General features: G+C 46.4%; 1 protein-coding gene across 3 annotated transcripts in view; it reads right to left on the bottom strand.

Annotated features, from left to right (window-relative positions):
- LOC144603562 (PDZ domain-containing RING finger protein 4-like) overlaps positions 1-18,822 on the bottom strand; it is a 357,547-nt gene extending 338,725 nt beyond the window's left edge. For 2 of the 3 annotated variants that reach the window (XM_078416940.1, XM_078416939.1), the window contains exons 1-2: positions 17,949-18,822; positions 11,301-11,387 (exon numbers count right to left, since the gene is read on the bottom strand). In XM_078416940.1, coding sequence (XP_078273066.1) covers positions 11,301-11,387; positions 17,949-18,659 — 798 coding nt within the window. In that variant the 5' untranslated portion in view covers positions 18,660-18,822. The remainder of the gene's footprint in view (positions 1-11,300; positions 11,388-17,948) is intronic. The other variant, XM_078416944.1, reaches the window with a different exon arrangement.
- Positions 18,823-21,200: the final 2,378 nt, after the last annotated feature.

The following is a 21,200-nucleotide window of genomic DNA, read 5'->3' on the forward strand; positions in this document are numbered from 1 at the left end:
GTGATTTGATCAAATAAATCATTACCTCTGGCCAACATTGTTCTTTCTCCCCCCCCCCCCCCCCCCCCCCCCCTCCCCCCTCCAGCAATTAAATAGATTTCCTCCAATGTTATTTAACGGCAACTCATGCACAAATTCGTAAATCGCAGGCATCAACAGGACAAGAACTAATCCGCTTCAAGCTGCAGTTAATAAGCAAGCTTCTGAAATGAGTTCAATGCCTTTCCAGCCAAACTCAGTCACTACAGATTCACTGCGGCTGCTTTATGTTTCAGCCGAGACACTAAACTCAAACTTTCCTTCCCCATTATCCAGACCAGCGTCCGCCAACTCTCACTGAAATCAGCACAGTGGGGGCATTTGTAGAGCACCTTTTGCAATTTCAGGATGTTCTCAAGTGTTTAAAGCCTGGATAGTGTGCAAGAGGCCATAGTCTCAGAAAGATAGATCAGCCATGATTGAATGGTGGAGTAGATTTGGGCTAAATGGCCTAATTCTGTTCCAAGAACTTATCAATATATAAACTTAACAGCTAATGAAGTACCTTTGATATATATTGTGAGTGGCACAATGGTGCCTCTGGTAGAACCACTGCCTCACAGCTCCAGTGACCCTGCTTCACTCCTAAACCGCAGTCCTGTCTGTGTGGAGTTTGCATTGGCAGCGAGGTTTTCTTTGGGTGCTCCAGCTGCCTTCCTCTGTCCAGGGGTGTACAATTGGCAAGTTAATTGACCGCTGTAAGTTATCCCAAGTGGCACCTGAACACACTGGGTGAATGGCAGAATGTGGTGGGGGGGACAATGTGGGGAGATTAAAGTGGGGTTAGTGCCTTTGGTGTTCGGCATGGACCGGTGACTTGAATACCTGACTGTCCATCTTTATCCCTGCACTAGTTGGTGAGATCCTACTGTGCACAGTTTCCTACATTACACCGCATACCTCAGCCCAAGAGCACTTTATTGGAGCTAAAATGCTTTAAGGTGCTCAGTAATCAGGAGAAAATTTGGTGCTGCTGTTCTATAGACAATAGACAATAGGTGCAGGAGGAGGCCATTCGGCCCTTCGAGCAAGCACCGCCATTCAATGTGATCATGGCTGATCATTCTCAATGAGTACCCCGTTCCTGCCTTCTCCCCATACCCCCTGACTCCGCTATCCTTAAGAGCTCTATCTAGCTCTCTCTTGAATGCATTTAGAGAATTGGCCTCCACTGCCTTCTGAGGCAGAGAATTCCACAGATTCACAACTCTCTGACTGAAAAAGGTTTTTCCTCATCTCAGTTCTAAATGGTCTACCCCTTATTCTTAAACTGTGGCCCTTTGTTTTGGACTCCCCCAACATTGGGAACATGTTTCCTGCCTCTAACGTGTCCAACCCCTTAATAATCTTATACATTTCGATAAGATCCCCTCTCATCCTTCTAAATTCCAGTGTATACAAGCCTAGTCATAGAAACATAGAAAATAGGTGCAGGAGTAGGCCATTCGGCCCTTCGAGCCTGCACCGCCATTCAATATGATCATGGCTGATCATCCAACTCAGTATCCTGTACCTGCCTTCTCTCCATACCCCCTGATCCCTTTAGCCACAAGGGCCACATCTAACTCCCACTTAAATATAGCCAAGTCGCTCCAGTCTTTCAACATATGACAGTCCCGTTCTACAAAGCACAGCGGTAGAGTTGCTGCCCTACAGTGCCAGGGACCTGGGTACGATCCCGACTACGAGTACTGTGTATACGGAGTTTGCATGTTCTCCCTGTGACTGCGCGAGTTTGCTCCAGGTGCTCCGGCTTCCTCCCACAATCCAGTGACGCACAGATTTGTAGGTTAATTGACTTTGGTAAAAATTGTAAATTTTTCCTAGTGTTTAGGATATTGCTAGTATATACGGTGATCTTTTCTCAGCACAGACTCGGTAGGTCAAAGGTAGGTCCTTGGTGTACCTCTAATGTCTAAAGCAAGCCTCCGCAGTTTGACAACGTGCTAAACTGCCACAGAATAAAAGCTCTACCCTGAAGCCATCATTACTGCAACAGTCCAGCCATAGCATTCTCAACAGCCTCCAACAACGCAGAGAAGGCAAAACAGCAGGCTTGCCCCAGGGAATAAGCACTGCATGTTCCCATTCAGGGCAATTACGTCAGAGAATCAGTCAAAGTATTGAGTATGGATGTTGGGAGGTCATGTTGCAGTTACACAAGATGTTGATGAGGCCACGTTTAGAGTATTGTGTTCCGTTTTGGTCACCATGTTGTAGGAAAGATCGTGTCAAGCTGGGAAGGGTGCAGAGAAGATTTACATGGATGTTGCCAGGACTCGGGTCCTGAGCTGTAGGGTGACGTTGAGCAGGCTGGGACTTTATTCCTTGGAGCACAGGATGATGAGGGGTGATCTTATGGAGGTGTACAAGATCATGAGAGGAATAGATTGGGTAAACACACTTTTGCCCAAGTTTGGGGAATTGAGAACCAGACATAAGTTTAAGGTGAGGAAGGAAAGATTTAATAGGAACCTGATGGGTAATTCTTTTTCACAAAGGGTGGGTGTATGGAATGAGCTGCCAGAGGAGGTGATTGGGGCAGGTACTATCGCAACTTTTAAGAAGCATTTCAACAGATACATGGATAGGACAGGTTTAGTGGGATATGGGCCAAACGCAGGCAGGTGGGACTAGTGTGGATGGGGTATGTTGGTTGGCGCAAGCTGGGCCGAAAGGCCTGTTTCCACACTATTACTGTGACTCAAGAAACTGAACTTCAAGAAGTTGAACTTCAAGGAACTGAAGGCAGTTTCTGACGTCTGGGAAATTAGCTCAGTATCGGGATACAGACTCTTGGCAAGTACTCAGATCTGTATGTAGGGTATGAATAATGGAAATCAGCAATGATATGTATTGGAGCTGCAAGTGTTCACCACAGGTATAAACAAGTGAAGCATGGAGTCTAAAACCTCAGAAATAGTCTGCATCAAAAGCAAGGAGGATGGCTGTACGAAAGCACATTCATGGTTTAGTTTAATTTAGAGATACAACTTGGAAACAGCCCCTTTGGTCCACACTGGCCATCTATCATCTGTTCTCACTAGTTCTACGTTATCCCATTTTAGCATCCACTCCCTCCGCACCAGGGGCAATTTACAGAGGCCAACTAACCTACAAACCCGCACGTCTTTGGGATGTGGGAGGAATCCGGAACACCCAGAAGAAACCTAAGCTGTCATAGAGAAACTGCAAACTCCACACAGATAGCACCAACGTCAGGATCGAACCCGGGTCTCCAGTTCATTGAACGAATGGTAAAAATGTGCCAATTTTTTCCCCCACAAAGTCAAAAGTGTTGTCATACACTTTCCACATTACTAGTGATTCTTACGTGCTAATACAGTCTTGTAAGAGAGCTTCAAATGCACAAGTGATCCATGTACATAGATAATTGAAATACCATGGAAAGCTGCAGCAAATTAGCAACAGGGCATTGGCTTTGATGATTACAGTAGAATTCAATGAGGGACACCTAGAAACATAGAAAATGAAACATAGAAAATAGATGCAGAAGTAGGCCATTCAGCCCTTCGAGCCTGCACCGTTATTCAATATATGATTATGGCTGATCATCTAAAATGAGTACCCCGTTCCAGCCTTTTCCCCATATCCCTTGATTCCTTTAGCCCTAAGAGCTAAATCTAACTCTCTTTTGTATCTCTTGAAAACATCCAGTGAACATGCTGGGAGTGAGGTTAGGAAGTACCACTACACACCAGCAGAAATGCGAGATAGTTTAGTTTAATTTAGAGATATAGCGTGGAAACAGGACCTTCGGCCCACCGAGTCCGCACCGACCAGCGATCCCCGCACAGTAACACTATCACACTCACACTGGGAACAATTTCACTTATACCAAACCAATTAACCTACAAACCTGTACGTCTTTGGAGTTTGGGAGGAAACAGGAGCTCCCGGAGAAAACCCACACAGGCCACGGGGAGAACGAACAAACTCTGTACAGACAAGCACCCGTAGTCAGGATCAAACCCGAGTCTCTGGCGCTGTAAGGCGCTCTACCTCTGCGCCATCGTGCCACCTTTTAGGTGGATAGGATAGATATGAAGACTACTGAGTATAGCACTTTTGAATGTACAGAGAATGTATGAAGTGTGTTTGAAGAATTTCTGTTTTATATATTTTTTTAATACAGAATAAAGTTGATATTTGAAATTTAAAAATATTCAAACACTGGAGTTCTGAAAAGTTCCCCGGAGAAATCAACTGTTATAGGCACGACTGGATTATAAATACTACCAACAACTCACTTTATGATTAATGCGAACATTGGAATTCCAATGGGAGTTCCACTCACATCAGAAGTTGTCGTGAATTCCAGAGAAGTCCCACTCACTTCAGTGCCTTTCACCTCAGTTTCAGATATAATCCAGAGGAAAGAAAACTTTATTTCAATTATTGTTGTCAGAAAAATTCAAGTGCAGTCAGCCTGACCCTAACTTTCAATAAGACACTGATCCAGAGCAAAACTACAATGCACAAGGATGCCAGTGTCTAAGAGTGTTTGAACAGGCGAGAACTTAAGAGCGACACAGTGGCTTAGCAATAGAGTTACTGCCTTACAGTGCCAGAAACCCGGGTTCGATCCTGACTACGGGTGCTGTCTGTACAGAGTTTGTACGTTCTCCCCATGAATATAAGAGATAGGATTAGGCCATTCGGCCCATCAAGTCTACTCTGCCATACAATCATGGCTGATCTATCTCTCCCTCCTAACCCCATTCTCTTGCCTTATCTGTGGGTTTTCTCCGGGTGCTCCGGTTTCCTCCCACACTCCAAAGACATACAGGTTGATAGGTTGATAGGTTAATTGGCTTTGGTAAAATTGTAAATAGTCCCTAGTCTGTAGGATAGTGCTAGTGTATGAGGTGACCACTGGCCTGCACGGACCCGGTGGGCCAGAGGGTCTGTTTCCTCACTGTATCTCTGAAGCCTGTAGTTGCCCACAGATAAAATTAATGGGACATGGAACAAGGTAGCCCTGAAGGCTATCATTACTGCACTAACCGTAAGAGTTAAGGAGAGTTAGAAAAATAGCCAAAGAAGGGCAATATTAAAGTCTAGGAAAAAAATCGCCAGTCATACTGAGCTCCATTTTCAACAAAGTGGGAAGTAACAAAAAATATAATAGAATGGAGAAATTCAGCTTTGACCTGAAACGTCACTCATTCTCCCTCTCCAGAGATGCTGCCTGACCCATTGAGTTACTCCAGCATTGTGTGTCTATCTTTGATATAAACAATCATCTGCAGTTCTATCCTACAATCATCTGCAGTTCTATCCTACAATTCAGCTTTAAAATGTGTTGGTGATAATCAGCATGCTTCCAAGGTTAATTCAAACTACCCTTTAAATTTTTTTAGTTTACTTTACATGTGACAGCATGGAAACAGGCTATTCGGCCCATCAAGTCCACACCGACCAACAATCAACTATACACCAGTTCTATGATATTCCAGATTCGCATCCCACACACTAAGGACAATTTACAGAGGTCAATTAACCTGCAAACCAGCACGCCATTGGAATGTGGGAGAATACTGAGCACCCCGAGAAAACCCCACGCAGTCACAGGGAGAATAGAAACATAGAAAATAGGTGCAGGAGTAGGCCATTCGGCCCTTTGAGCCTGCACCACCATTCAATATGATCATGGCTGATCATCCAGCTCAGTAACCTGTACCTGCTTTCTCTCCATACCCCCTGATCCATTTAGCCACAAGGGCCACATCTAACTCCCTCTTAAATATAGCCAATGAACTGGCCTCAACTACCTTCTGTGGCTTCCACAGACTCACCACTCTCTGTGTGAAGAAATGTTTTCTCATCTCGGTCCTAAAAGAATTCCCCCTTATCCTTAAGCTGTGACCCCTGGTTCTGGACTTCCCCAACATCGGGAACAATCTTCCCGCATCTAGCCTCTCCAACCCCTTAAGAATTTTATATGTTTCAATAAGATCCCCCCTCAGTCTTCTAAATTCAATTTAGAAGAATGTACAAGTTCCGTACGGACAATGATTCAATTCAATGATACTTTATTGTCACATGTACCTCGGTACAGCAAAATGCTTTGTTTTGCATACAACCCGGTGAAATCACACAGCAGACCTCACCTCGGCAGTATGCAAGAGCCACTACGTTTCCGGCGCCCAACAAAGTCACAACAAGTTCATTGAACAGTTTAATCTACTGCTTGCAGCACAGCACCTGAGGTCAGGATCGAACCAGGGTCTCTGGCACTGTAAGGCAGCAACTCTACCGCTGCGCCACTGTGCGCCCATCCTTTCCCTGACAGAAGCAGAGCAAATCTCAGAATATGCTGCATCAAACAGCTGAAATAAACAAAGCATTTCAGGAATTACTTGGGTGCATTCATGCATTCTAGCAGCTGCGCTCCTTCCAGTGCTAACTCGACAGGAGAATCACTGCACGTTTCTCGTTTGTAGATAATCAGCTCACAGACAGACACTTCCATACGTTATGACTGCTGACTGTCCCCATCTCAGATTATTTTTGGTTTCTTCGAGTTGAAATGAAATGAAACTATTTCTGCTGGAGGCCACATAATAATTACACTGCGCACAGCTCAGTAGGCAGACTGGGGCTCTGGTAAAGGCATCCTCTCTGTGGAAACAGTATCTGTTCAGTATCTGTCCGAGAACTGGGCAACTTAGCACGTGTGGGGTGTGCAAGGGGCAAGGTGACAGGGGCAGCTTCAGCACATTCCAGATGGCACAGAGCAGAGGGCATCACTAGCGTGGGGAGCAAGTGAGAGTTTATGGGCAGCACTCCCCTCATAGCGAAGATGGACACAAAAAGCTGGAGTAACTCAGCGGGTCAGACAGCATCTCTGTAAAAAGGAATAGGTGACTTTTTGGGCCAAGACCCTTCTTCAGATTGGAAACGTCACCTATTCCTTTTCTCCAGAGATGCTGTCCGACCCACTGAGTTACTCCAGCTTTTTGTGCAGCAAAATAACTGCAGATGCTGGTACAAACCGAAGGTATCACAAAATGCTGGAGTAACTCAGCAGGTCAGGCAGCATCTAGGAGAGAGGGAATGGATGACGTTTCGGGTCGAGACCCTCCAGCTTTTTGTGTCTATCTTTGATTTAAGCCAGCATCTGCACTTCCTTCCGACACATTCCCCACATAGCTTCAGGTTGGGAGGAAATGTAACAGCATTGGGCACTTAAATTGTTACATGGACATCTGAAACCAAGCTGACCCACAACCACGGAATATTGGCTGCAATATCTACAAATCTTGTACAGCTATAATGTTTAGCGACACAGTGGCGCAGCAGTAGAATTGCTGCCTTACAGCGCTAGAGACCCAGGTTCAATCCTGACTACGTTTGCTGTCTGTACAGATTTTGCGCATTCTCCCCGTGACTGTGTGGGTTATCTCCGGGTGCTCTGGTTTCCTCCTGCATCCCAAAGACTTGCAGATTTGTATGTTAATTGTCTTTGGTAAATTGTAAAATTGACCCTAGTGTGTAGGATTGGGCTGGTGTTCGGGGTGATCGCTGGTCGGTGCGGACTCAGTGGGCCAAAGGGCCTGTTTCTGCCACTAGGAGTGGAGGTAATAAATTTGAGAAAGATTAGGAATTGATAGCAGCGGAGAACTAATACAGAGGAAGAGCTGAGGCTTGTTGTATTGAATGGTGGGGCAGGCTCAAGAGACAATGCTCCTATTTTCTTGGGCTTTGTGTCTTGTGATGTGAGAATGAACTGAATTAAAATAGACATACTGCAATCATGAGCCTCAACGCATTCACTGACAATGTAAAACTCCGAACCTTGCAGTGAGGGATTGGGAGAACTGAGGAAAAGAGTGATGAAAGAAACTAGCTTTAAAGAGTGGTTACAGAAGAAGAGAGCGTACGTCCAAGGCAGGCGAAGACAGCCACTGTGATTCACAATCAAGTGTGCAAGTGGCAAGGAATGGTTGGGCACACAGAGGAGATTGCCGACACTGGGGGAAGCAAGGAAGAGAACGAGACATGGTGGTGCTGTGGTACAGTTGCTGCCTTACAGCGCTAGAGATCCGGGTTCGATCCCGACTACGGGTGCTGTCTGTACGGAGTTTGTGCCCGTGACCTCCTGGGTTTTCTCCAAGATCTCCAGTTTTCTCCCACGTCTCCAAAGACGTGCAGGTTTGTAGGTTAATTGGCTTGGTATAAATGTAAAATTGTCCCGAGTGTGTGGAGTATTAGTATGTGGGGATTGCTGGTCAGTGCAGACTCAGTGGACCAAAAGGTCCTGTTTCTCTAAACTAACCTAAACTTAAATAGGAAAACGATTTGTTTTGCGATAGCTCTCGCTCTGCAACCAGAGTGAAGAATAAACTTCGAATGGGTTTACCAGGTAATGAGGCTGGAGAAAAGATGGGGAGAAGGTGTCTGTAGGCGGGCGAGTTAACCGGGTCGAGACCAAACTCTCGCCTTAATTGTCACGTTAAATTTCCAACTGAATAGCAGCGTGGAGCTCAGCAAGCAGGCTAGCCAGACTGACGATTATGGCTGGAATTCTACAGGACATGGGGGGGTGGGAAGGGTGACAAGTAATCACACTTTAACAAAGTGCAAGCAAGCAGCAGCTTGAACGGCCCAAAATAGCCCGTGGACTTAATGCAGTTCAAGTGGCACTTTGCCTTAAAGCCTGTGGTACAGGCAATTGGTTTGTGTCCTGATTAAACAAGGTTTGGAGCATGCAGTGTCTGGTGACAAGCAGCAGAATGGATGTTTAAGCAGATGCAATAGGATTAAACACATTTGCTCGCACTGGTAGGGAGTGGGATTTGTGTTCCACGAAGAGCAGCGCCGAGACCACCATAGTTTTATGTTAATGAATGGAGCAAGAATCAGAAGCACAAATTGGGAAGCACCAAATTGTGTCAAAATACAAGGTGTTAATGAACACACATAATTGACTTGGCAAGTAAATTTCAATATGGATAAACACGAGTCTTTAGTGTGAAGACAAAGGAGCCCATGGGCTATTTGGGAAGTAGGAGTTTTAATGGGGTGGAGCAGTAAAGGGATCAAAGAATGTAGATTAATTAAAAAAATAGTGCTAGAAGCTAACAGCTCCATTAAAAAAAACAGACCAGGCAATGGAGTTCATCTCTGGAACAAAAGGATTAGAAACCTGAAGATATGTTCAACTTATGTAGGATTATTATTAGCGTGTGTCCAGTATAAGGTGTACTTGTGTAGGAATGAACTGCAGATGCTGGTTTACACCGAAGATGGATACAAACTGCTGGAGTAACTCAGTGGGACTGGCTAAAGGAGTGGGTGACGTTTCAGGTCGAGATCCTTCTTCAGAAGTACGGTGTACTTGTTCTGACTTATATAATAGCAAAGATCTCAAATTGAAGTCAAATAATCATATTGCATGCTAACAGGTCCTTCAGCCCAAGGGGTCTGTGCTAACCATTTTACAGCATTTCCACACCAAGTCCATTTTAATCCCCACATTCTACTTGTCAACTACATGCCAGGAGCAATGAACAGGAGGCAATGAAGCTACCAACCCGCACATCTTTGCGACGTGCACAGAAACCAGAGGACCCAGGGGAAGGCCACGCTGTCACAGGGAGAAAGTACAAACTCCACGCGGCCAGCACTGTTGTGCGGCAGTGGTTCCACCACCTTTGCCATTGTGCCAGAAAAGGTACAAACATGATTTAGAGAGAGACCTGCACGTCTCATTCACAATGCAGGTGAGAACCGTGCTGTGATCTCTAATTTCACTTGAGTGTTGATGGTTTAATATTTCATCTGAAAGATACCATTTGTGTTGCTTTGAAATCTCTCTTGACACTGGGCCTTGCACAGTTTACTCAAGTGGTCTAGCCAATGTAACCACAATGCATCCCAAGACTTAATATTGGAGCATAAACATAGGATCGCCAGAGAACAGGAAGTTTGGGAAACACACATATACAAATGCTTTTGTGAAAAGTCTTAAATTATTGGCACTTTTACAGGTACAATGCCATCAATTCTACATGGATAATAAGCTACCATGTAATCTTTCTTACTTTGGATCATTTTGTGTAATGAAGTGATTACAGGAAACTTTGGAGGTTGCTATTACACTTTTTGGTAGTTATCTACAACAGCAGGTTTAACTGAAAATAATTACCACGGTCATTTTAACAAGTAGCACACCATTTCAGTGCTGCTCTGCTGCATCTGTCTAGTATTACTGCATGTGTTGGTGGTGCTGAATATGTCCCTTTGCAAAAGAAAGCAGAGAATAAAATCAAGAAAACTGAATGGGCTGAGGCTCTTTAGAAGAGAAAGGGAAGGTAACAATCTCAGAGAGACCTTCAAACATTACAGCATTTGGTACGAGACTAGATGCAGAGAAATTTTATGGAAGAATCAAAAACTAGGAATAGTATACATAATAATTAATCATTCACAGAATTCTTTAGACTTTAGAGATACAGTGCTGAAACAGACATTTTGCCCACCGAATTTGCGCAGACCAGCGATCACCCAAGACACTATCCTATGTATAAGAGAGAATTTACAATTTTACCAAAGCCAATTAACCTACAAACCTGTACGTCTTTGGAATGTGGGAGGAAACTGGAGCGCCTGGAGAAAACGGTCACGGGGAAAACGTACAAGACAGACAGCACCTGTAGCGAGAATCGAATCTGGGTCTCAGGTGCTGTAAGCCAGCAACTCTACCACTGCGCCGCCTTAGAAACACAACCCAGATAATCTGCTACTGCATGGAATGGTGGAAGTTAATGACATGAATGTCTTTAAGGGGAAGTTGCAGTTGAGCAGGAGGGAAGATGAAACAGGAAGAAATGTTGATAGGCTGGTGGAATAAGTAGGAGGAGATGCCAGTGGAGAATAACCAGTATCATTGCCTAACCGGGCTAAATGATCCATTCTGCCCTACAGACCTCTGTAATGAAACTCCTGTAGGGAGAATGGTCTGTGGGATGGAGATAGTCATACCGAGTTTCAGTTGAAATATCAAATTCCAGGCATGTTAACATTTTTTGGAGGCCTGGTCAGGGAACATTTGTTGAGCCAACATCTGTTAACAGCTGCTGGACAAAAACACCAGCACTAACAGGAATCATCTTCAACCTACACGTTGCCAGAGAACTTCTCAGAAGCAGTCTGGTGATTAAGAAACTTACAAATGCCAGCAATTGCAACATAAATAAAATTCCATACAAAATCATTGAAACCTCTGCACTCACCGGGCTTGGCCTTCCGCCAATAATGTTAAATCCAAGAGTGTCATTTTCTCTGTGCAAAACTACAGTTAATGGTTTGGTTTCTCCACCCTGTCACCATAAAGAGAATGAAATCAGTTAGCATTCAATAACCAGTGAAACTAAATATATTCAGCATCTCTAAATACAACTGAGGGTCTTATTCAACCCGACTAACTATTCTCTCCATAGTAATACCGATGAAAAGGCAATTGAGTTCTGTCCTCATGTCCAAAAAGAAAGACCATAAACCATTACTCATTTCTAAAGCTCATCCCACAACCCAAGTGAGCTCAAAATTTCAGACTGACATTCCAGTACAATCCTAAATATACACCACTCTCAAAGATGCAAAGATTAACTTTTTCAGTCAGACAATTGTGAATCTGTGGAATTTCTCTGCCTCAGAAGGCAGTGGAGGCCAATTCTCTGAATGCATTCTAGGGAGAGCTAGATAGAGCTCTTAAGGATAGCGGAGTCAGGGGGTATGGGGAGAAGGCAGGAACGGGGTACTGATTGAGAATGATCAGCCATGATCACATTGAATGGCGGTGCTGGCTCAAAGGGCCGAATGGCCTACTCCTACTGTCTATTACATCTATTAGATGAAATATCAAACCAACATTCTAACTGTACCCTTGGATTGCATAAAAGATTCCTTGGTTTGGATTTTGCATGAAAATGCTAACATGTGTTAATGTGAACGACTTGACTTCATGTTTACTCAAAATTCTACAGCTACACCCCAACATTTGTATTCCTTAAGAGTCCAGTAAACAAAGCAAAGTGTTACTTTGAAGTCTACTCAATGAAGGCAAGGGAGTTATCCAATACTTTTATGAAGATATATATTAATTGTATGAATTTATTTGAGTGATATGATATTTCGTTTTTTTATTGTGTTTCTGTTTTAGGTTTCAGCAAGTTCATAACTCCATAGTTCAGAAGGTATAGGAGCAGAATTAGGACATTCTGCCCATCAGGTTTACTTCACCATTCAATCATGCCTCCAGTTTTTCTCCCCCCCTTCCCTCTATCTTTCAATCTGAAGAAGGGATCCAACCAGAAATGTCACCTATTCCTTTTCTCCAGAGATGATGCCTGACCCGCTGAGTTACATCAATATTTAGTGTCTATTCTCAGTATAAACCAGCATATGCAGTTCCTTCCTACACATTTTGTTTTCTAATCTCCTTTTGGAAAAGATTGCCATTCCATTGGTATAATTGATTGCTGTCCATGTCTTTGCTTCAATGATCTGTGCATTGTTTTATGTGCTCCTCATCTCTCCCCATTGGTGAAATACTCCCAAAGTTTCCTGAAACCAAGCGGCTGAACTCACACTCTCTGTAGGAAATCAATGCCCCCAAATCCAAGCCATGCCTTCCATTGATGACTAACAAGGCAGCAGCTGTTTACACAATATGTCTAACGGGTCAAATGACAAAAATCAATACAGAGCCATTCTTTCAGCTCAAGCAAGCAAGATGAACCCTTCAATGCATTGGATCACCCATAACACTATTATATAGATCTTTTCATTTGTGTCAGTTTAGGAACCCAGAATGGAGAGGAGATGTATCATCAGTCACATCGAATTTAAACATAGAACATCGAACAGGACAGCACAGGAACAGGTCCTTCGGCCCACAATGTCTGTTTGGTTCTATTTTACATCACGCATTAAAAGAGAATGACTACTTTAGATTCCACTACTGTCTTTGCATTTGTTGTTGTATTTTCTGGCACGCTTGCTGTTTACTCTACGGGTTCCAGCGGACAAAGACTTTCATTGCACCCTGGTGTATATGACAAACTAATCCGAACCAAAATCACTTCTTAAAAAATGATGAGAATTTAGGTTGAGTCTTATCGTTTTTACTCTATTTCAAAGCTAAGGCCACCACACAAATTAAGGACAGACATGAAACTAATTGCCAACTGCCCTTCCAAATAGTATGACCTTTTGGAAAACATCAGTTGGGTCATATTTTATTGACAGTGCAAGAAATTAGAAGAGCACTGCCTGTAAAGACCACTACCATACATTCATAAACCACCAGGCTAAAGCAAAATCTCTCAGGCTAGGGCGGCACAGTTGTTCAGCGGTAGAGTTGCTGCCTTTTAGCGCCAGAGACCCAGGTTCGGTTCGATCCTGATCATGGCTGTTTTCTGTACAGAGTTAGTACATTCTCCCTGTGACCGTATAGGTTTCCGGGTGCGCCGTATAGGTTTCCTTCCATATTCCAAAGACGTACAGATTAGGCTTTGGTAAAATTGTAAATTGTCCCTAGTGTTTAGGGTAGTCCTGGTGTATGGGGTGATCGCTGGCCGGTGTGGACTCGGTGGGCCGAAGGGCCTGTTTCTGCGCTGTATCTCTAAAGTCAAAAACATTTTGTTTGTGAGGGGGTGCTCTGGGGAATAAAAGACAATGAATTAAGTATTTTTGGAGGTTGGAGTCTGAGAGGTGACCTTAGAGTGGTATACAAAGTCATGTGGGGGCATAGATATGCTGAACAGCCACAGACTTTCCCCCTGTGTAAGCAGATTTAATAGGGGGCATATTTTTAGTGTGAGGGCCAACCATTTCCTACAAAGGGGACTGTGTAAACATGGAGCTGATGGAGGACGTGGGTGAGGTGGGTAAAATTATGAGATGGATTAGAAATTTTGACAGGTACCGTGAATAGGAAAGGTCTAAAGGGATTTGGTCCAAGCACAGACAAGTTGGAAGAGCTCGGTTACGAACTTGCTCGTCGTGGAGGTTTTGGGCCGAAGGTTCTGTCTGTGTGTTTATAGCGCTATGACATAATGACTCTAATGATTCTATCTAACCCACCCAGCCCTACTAAACCAGGAAGGAATAAACTGCAGAAGCTGGTTGACACCGACGAAAGACACAAAGTGTTGGTCCAACTCAATGGGTCAGGCAGCATCTCTGGAGAAAAGGAATAGATGACCTTTTGGGTCGGAACCTATCTTCAGACGATAGGTTGTGTTGAAAACTGCAGGTTAAAACAATTGTTTCTGGTCTGGAAATTGTTTCTGAAAATTGTCACATTCATTATTTATTCCCTCTGTAGCCACTATCACCGTCTCATTTAAACACCTTCAAACTAAGTCACGAACCAGCAATAAATGCTCTGCACGTAGACTTGTGCAACACAGAAACAGGTCCTTCAGCCAACCATGACCATTTTGAGTGACGGTCTTATTTGCAGAGGTGACATTTACCAGTGTTCAAACCCTAGCCTTCAATGCTTTGGCAAACATGTGCTCACCTAGATACTTCTTAAATGTTGTACCTTCCTCCACCCCCTCCTTAAGTAGCATGTTGGTATTGGTATATTATTATTATCATATGTGCCACAGTACAGTGACATTTACATGCTATCCAGGCACATCGCACCACACACGAGTATGTCAGTTAGTGCAAAAGCAAAAGGAAACAAAGTGCTGATATTTTTTTTAATATGCAAGGGCTGAAATGAGGTAGATTGGTAGATCAGGAATTCATGAGAGGCTGTCTGAGAATCTCATAACAATAGACAATAGACACAGGAGTAGGCCATTCGGCCCTTCGAGCCAGCACCGCCATTCAATGTGATCATGGCTGATCATTCTCAATCAGTACCCCGTTCCTGCTTTCTCCCCATACCCCCTGACTCCGCTATCCTTAAGAGCTCTATCTAGCTCTCTCTTGAATGTATTCAGAGAATTGGCCTCCACTGCCCTCTGAGGCAGAGAATTCCACAGATTCACAACTCTCTGACTGAAAAAGTTTTTCCTTATCTCTGTTCGAAATGGCTTACCCCTTATTCTTAAACTGTGGCCCCTGGTTCTGGACTCCCCCAACATTGGGAACATGTTTCCTGCCTCTAACGTGTCCAACCCTTTAATAATAATAACAGTGGGGAAGAGGCTGTTCTTGAATCTGGTGGTACCCGCCTTCATGGTTTTACAGATTTTAAATAATTATATGCAGAAGAAAAAAAACTCCCCTTCTCGTCCTCTCAAAATATGCTGTTTCTCACCTTGCACCCACTTCCTCTTGTTTTAGACAGACCCATCAAAAATAAAGATCATCACGTTCTACCCCTCTCAAATTATGTATTCCACCTCAAACTTACTGCAGAACCAATTCATTTGCCATCTTTTTCACTGGTAAGAGTTGCGTGCCTGTCATTTGGCCTCCAAACGAATTGGAAAACCTCACGGCCACTTTTATAAATGTAAGCACATACACAAACAATAGCTCCAACGCAGTGGCCCTGGGGCAGTGAATGCGAGGTCCAGCAGCCACACAATAGGCTGCTGGAGGTTTTGCTTGTAATCCCCTATTTCAGTCACTGCAGGGGCTCCCGTGGGCAGCTGTATTTAGAATACCAGCAACACTCAAGGAGACCCGGTTTCTGAGGCATTAAAAGGCCTGAGAGAGCTGGAATTGGCAGCCAAACCCCAAACTGAGGAGCCGGCCGGCCAGTCAATTGATTTAGCCTGTAGGAAGGAACTGTCGGGTTACACCGAAAATGGACACAAAATGCTAGAATAACATTTGTACTCATTCAAAGACGAAGTTGATTGGAACCCACCGGGAGAGGTTTGTTTCCAAGCAGAAGATTAAATTCATTAGACACAAAGTGCTGGAGTAACTCAGCTGGTCAAACAGCATCTCTGGAGAAGATGTCTGAAGAAGGGTCTGGACCCGAAGCGTCACCTATCCCTTTTCCCCAAGAGATGCTGCCTGGCCCCGCTGAGTTACTCCAGCACTTTGTGTCTATCTTCGGTGTAAACCAGCATGTACAGTTTCTTCCTACACGCCTATTCCATGTCTCCAGAGATGCTGCCTGGCCCGCTTAGTTACTCCAGCACTTTGTGTCTAATCGATTTAATCTTCTGGTTAGAAACAAACGTCTCCCGGTGAGTTCCAATCAACTTCGTCTTTGAATTAGCACCAAAGTTAAGTGCAAAAGTGGAAACAGATGGCTTTGGCACTTGAAAGGTTAATGGATTTTTTTAAAGAACTCTAACAATTGCCGATATTCCCCCACCCTCCCCGGTTTTGTTTGCGTTTTGGATTCGAGGTGATGTTAAATGTTCAACACATTTCTATATTGGAAACCGTCCTTATATTCTAACACCAAAAGGGAGCCAAATGCAAAAATCGCACGGCGATCGACCATGTTTCGCCGTCCCGTGGAGTCTACACTGCCACTGGGAGAATCCCTGCGCTTAAGTTCATCCCGGTCTGTTTAAACTCGATCACTGGCGTCTGTCATTGACTCGAAAGTACAGGGAGAGACAAAGTGCTGGAGTAACTCAGCGGGTCAGACACAAACAATCTCTGGAGAACAGGGAGTGGGTGACGTTGCGGGTCGGGACCCTTCTCCAGACTAACTCGCTGAGTTACTCCAGCACTTTGTGTCTATCTTTGGTATAAAGACCATTATTATGCACCATCTGCGGTTCTTTGTTTCTGCTGGATGGACTGGGCAGTGGCAGGGTATTCACACAACGCACCTGGGAGAGAGGCAGGGAGTCAATCCCCTCGTTTACCCAACTGTCCCGACCCCCTCTCCCCTTCTCCTGCCGTTTGCCCCCCTCTTCACCATTCGTGTCTTTCCTCACCTCCCTTTTTGTCGAACCCCAGACATCCAACCACACACTCTACCAATACTAACCCCACCCCCGCACCCTGCCCCAACAGACTCTCCAGTCCCAGCGCCGGCTCAGAACCCCAGCCATCCTCATTCCCCAACTCCTCGCCCTCCCCCCAAACCCCCTCTCCCGTCGCTACACATTCCCAAGTTCCCCCACTCTCCTGTCGCCCAAAGCCCCCACCCCCCCGGTCCGCCACTATCCCGCATTACCCCGGTACACACCCACACCCCCCCCCCACATGCCCCACTCATACCCCGCCTCATCCCCTACACGGTATCTCCCCATCCCCTGCCTTGCCCAGATCCCCTCTCCCTCCTCGCCTTCACACTATCTGTTCATCCAACCTCTCCCTCTCTCCCCAAACCACCACCCTACCTCCCCAATCCCGCTCCCCCTTCACTCCACCTCCCCGCGCCCCTCACTCTGCCACCACTCCCCCCCTCCTCACGTCTTCTCTCCACGTCTCCCCCCCCCCCCCCCCCCCCCCCAAGGAAGCGCTGCTGACCCTCTCCTATCCTCTCCTCTCCCAACCCGGAGCGCCCCCTCTCCCCTGCCTTGCCCAGATCCCCCCTCACTCTCCCTCCTCGCCTACCCTTCCCCTCTCCCCTCCCCCTCTCCCCTCCCCCTCTCACCCCCTCCTCCACTTTCTCCCCCCCTTTCCCCTCCCCTCTCCCTCCCTCCCCCCCTCCCTCCCCTCTTCCCCCCCTCCCTCCCCCCTCCCCTCTCCCTCTCTTCCCCCCTCCCTTCTCCCCTCTTCCCCCCTCCCCTCTTCCCCCTCTTCCCCCCCTCCCCTCCCACCCTCTCCCCCCCCCCCTCTCTCTTCCCCCCTCTCTCTCTCTTCCCCCTCCCACCCTCTCTCTCTTCCCCCCTCCCCTCCTTTCCTCCCCCTCCCCTCCCCTCCTTTCCTCCCCTCCTTTCCTCCCCCTCGCCCCCTCTCTCCCCCCCCTCCCTCCCTCTCCCCCTCCCTCTCACCCCACAGCGGGCTGCCGCCCCCTTGCCGTGTCCCATGTAGTGCTGGACCTTCCTCTGGTAGCGCAGTGCGGTGAGTTGCACCTCGCTCTGCAGCGCTGAGACGCGGGCGAGCAGCGCCTGCTCCCTGTTGCCGGCGCGGGCCGCTTGTTGGCGGAGCTCGTGCTCCAGGCCGGCGGCTCGGAGTTGCAGACAGCCGCTCTGTGCCCGGAGAGCCTGCAGACAGGAGTGGCGACCACCGGCCGGTAGTGCAAGGTCCCTGTGTAGCAACACCAGCCCACAGCCCTGCTCGCACATCCCCACCGGCCGGCACTCGCAGCTCTCCCTCATGTGCATGTCCATGTCCCTGAGGTTGAGCACCTCCTTGCAGCCCTTGTGCCTGCAGCGAGCAGGGCTGTAGTCGCACATCTCCACATGCTCGGACAGGCTCTGCAGCTGCACCACCTTGGCGCAGCCCCGAGCACGGTAGTCGCACTTGATGTCCAGCTTGGAGATGAGGTTCCTGAGTGCCAGGACGTGGTTCAGCTCCTTGGTCGACATCCTCTGGCACTTGACCGGGCACATGCCCTGTTGCACTACCCAGGGCAACACGCAGCCGGCGCAGAAGACGTGCCCGCACGGCGTGGTCAACGGGTCCTCCAGCACCTTGTTGCACAGGTTGCATTTCAACTCGGGGTCCACCTCCCCGTTGAAACGATCCAGCTCGTAACCCATCTCGTCCCCCTTCTCTCTCCCTCTTCTCCCTCTCCTGTAGATCAAGTTCAGAAAGTTGTCCGGGGCTGCCTAACTACGGTCAGAGTCATTGGCAGACTGTGCGCTAGTGGTGGGGAGTAAGTGAGTGACTGAGAGTTAAGTTGCAACAGGAGTCTCACACTTTTGGCCGGGTCTCTCTCTCTCTCTCTCTCCTGCCAGCATCAATCGTAGCTCCAATCCCGAACAGCGCCGTATTCCATCTAAAACAGCCCCTCGAAAAAAAATGTTGAGCTCCAATTCTGGGACCACCTTCCCTGGAAAACAAAATACACAAGACGAAGAGAAGTTGGTCCTAATGCAGGGTGTGGACTCGAAACGTCAATAATCCCTCCTCTCTCTCTCTCCCCACCCCCCCTCCCTCGCTCTGCTCGACCGACTAAGTCCTTCCAGGCAGCTTGGCGAGAAAAAAGTTTGTTACATGACTTGTGTTTCAAATGTTCCAATGTCGCGTTTAAAGCAACGTCGACATTTAAAAACTATTCCATCGCACAGCAAGGAAAAAGCAGAAAAAGGTCGGTTGAACACGGACCCTATTCTCATATCAACCCATAATTTATGTCCACAAATCACAATTGTCTGTCATCTCGTTTCCCAACTCTTTATATTTAAACTGCGCCTCCCAATTTAAGTGCAACCCCTCACTCAGAACGTGGACGACCTATTGGAAAGGTTTCATCTGCTTCCTCTCAACCACTCAATAAAGGCAGAGAATATCAAACAATTTGTGCTTTGACTTGAAAACTTCTAAAACCCAAATACAGTGGGTGAATAAAGGGCCATTCATTGCTGCACACGCATTTGAAGAAGTAGCCAATGCCCAGGTTTCATCTGAAGAAGGGTTACATAGAAAATAGGTGCAGGAGGCCATTCGGCCCTTCGAGCCAGCACCGCCATTCTTTGTGATCATAGCTGATCGTCCCCAATCAATAACCCGTGCCTGCCTTCTCCCCATATCCCATGATTCCACTAGCCCCTTGAGCTCTATCTAACTCTCTCTTAAATCCATCCAGTGATTCGGCTTCCACTGGCCTCTGTGGCAGAGAATTCCACAAATTCACAACTTTATGGGTGAAAACGTTTTTTCTCACCTCAGTTTTAAATTACCTCCCCTTTATTCTAAGACCGTGGCCCCTGGTTCTGGACTCGCCCAACATTGGGAACATTTTTCCTGCATCTAGCTTGTCCAGTCCTTTTATAATTTTACATGTTTCTATAAGATCCCCTCTCATCCTTCTAAACTCAACCCGAACTTTTCGGGGTTCCGACCCAAAAAGTCACCTATCCATGTTCTCTGGGGATTCTGCCTGACTCACTGAGTTACTCCAACATTTTGTGACTTTCTTTGCAATAAACCATCTGCAGTTCTTTGTTATCACACGTCGATCCCTGGTCCCTGTTGTGTTTTAGTTTTAGAGATACAGCACGGAACAGGCCCTTTGGCCCACCAAGTTCATGCTGGCCAGCAATCCCCATACACTAGCACTATCCTACTCAATGGGGACAATTTACAATCTTTACCAAAGCCAATTTACCTGCAAACCTGTACCTCTTTGGAGAGTGGGAGGAAACCAGAGCACCTGCAGAAAACCCCTGCTGTCACGGGGAGAACGTACAAACTCCGTACAGACAGCACCCAAGGTTAGGGTTGAACCTGGGTCTCTGGCGCTGTAAGGCAACAACTCTTCCACTGCTCCACTGTGCTAATGGATCGTTCACTGCCCATCACATCTAGGTCCCTGAGGAAGGGAAAGGAAAAGCAGCTGGTGTTTCTACTCCTGACTTTTAGACTTTAGAGATACAGCGTGGAAACAGGCCCTTTGGCCCACCGAGTCCGCGCCTACCAGTGATCACCCCGTACACTAGCACTATCCTACACACTGGGAACAATTTACAATTTTACCAAAGCCAATTAACTTACAAATCTGTACGTCTTTGGAGTGTGGGAGAAAACCTACTCAGTCACAGGGAGAACGTGCAAATGCCACACAGACAGCACCCAAGGTTAGGATCATACTTGGGCTTCTGGCGCTGTGAGGCAGCAGCTCTACCAGCTGCACCACTGTGCCACCCGACGTACTAGTCGGTAAGCAAAGCACAAACTGTTGGAGGAGTTCAGCGGGTCAGGCGGCATCTGTGGAGGAAATGGATAGAGGAGGTTTCTGGTCAGGACCCTCTTGAGATCAGTAATGTTGCTGTGCTAAGTAAGCCTCTACCACCTGGACCACCAGAGTAGGATTTCTGGTCTTTGTGAATAAAGCCGATCCTTATGGAGCTAAGCAAAGATCGGTTGGTGGAAGGTCTCGTTTTGTCACTGATTATATTTTTATTCCTTCCCTCACATGCCTTAAAATTGGGACAGGATAGTGCCCAAGCCAGGCGACTCTTTGTGTGCTAGTCATTGAAGTGGATCGGCAGTCACGCATTACAATCACTCCACTCTTTCAAATCTCTACTCTAACAACAGCATTTCTTACTTTAACTATGCTCTGGTTCCCTTAATCA

The sequence above is a fragment of the Rhinoraja longicauda genome, chromosome 20, assembly GCF_053455715.1.
Source record: "Rhinoraja longicauda isolate Sanriku21f chromosome 20, sRhiLon1.1, whole genome shotgun sequence".
NCBI lineage: Eukaryota > Metazoa > Chordata > Chondrichthyes > Rajiformes > Arhynchobatidae > Rhinoraja > Rhinoraja longicauda.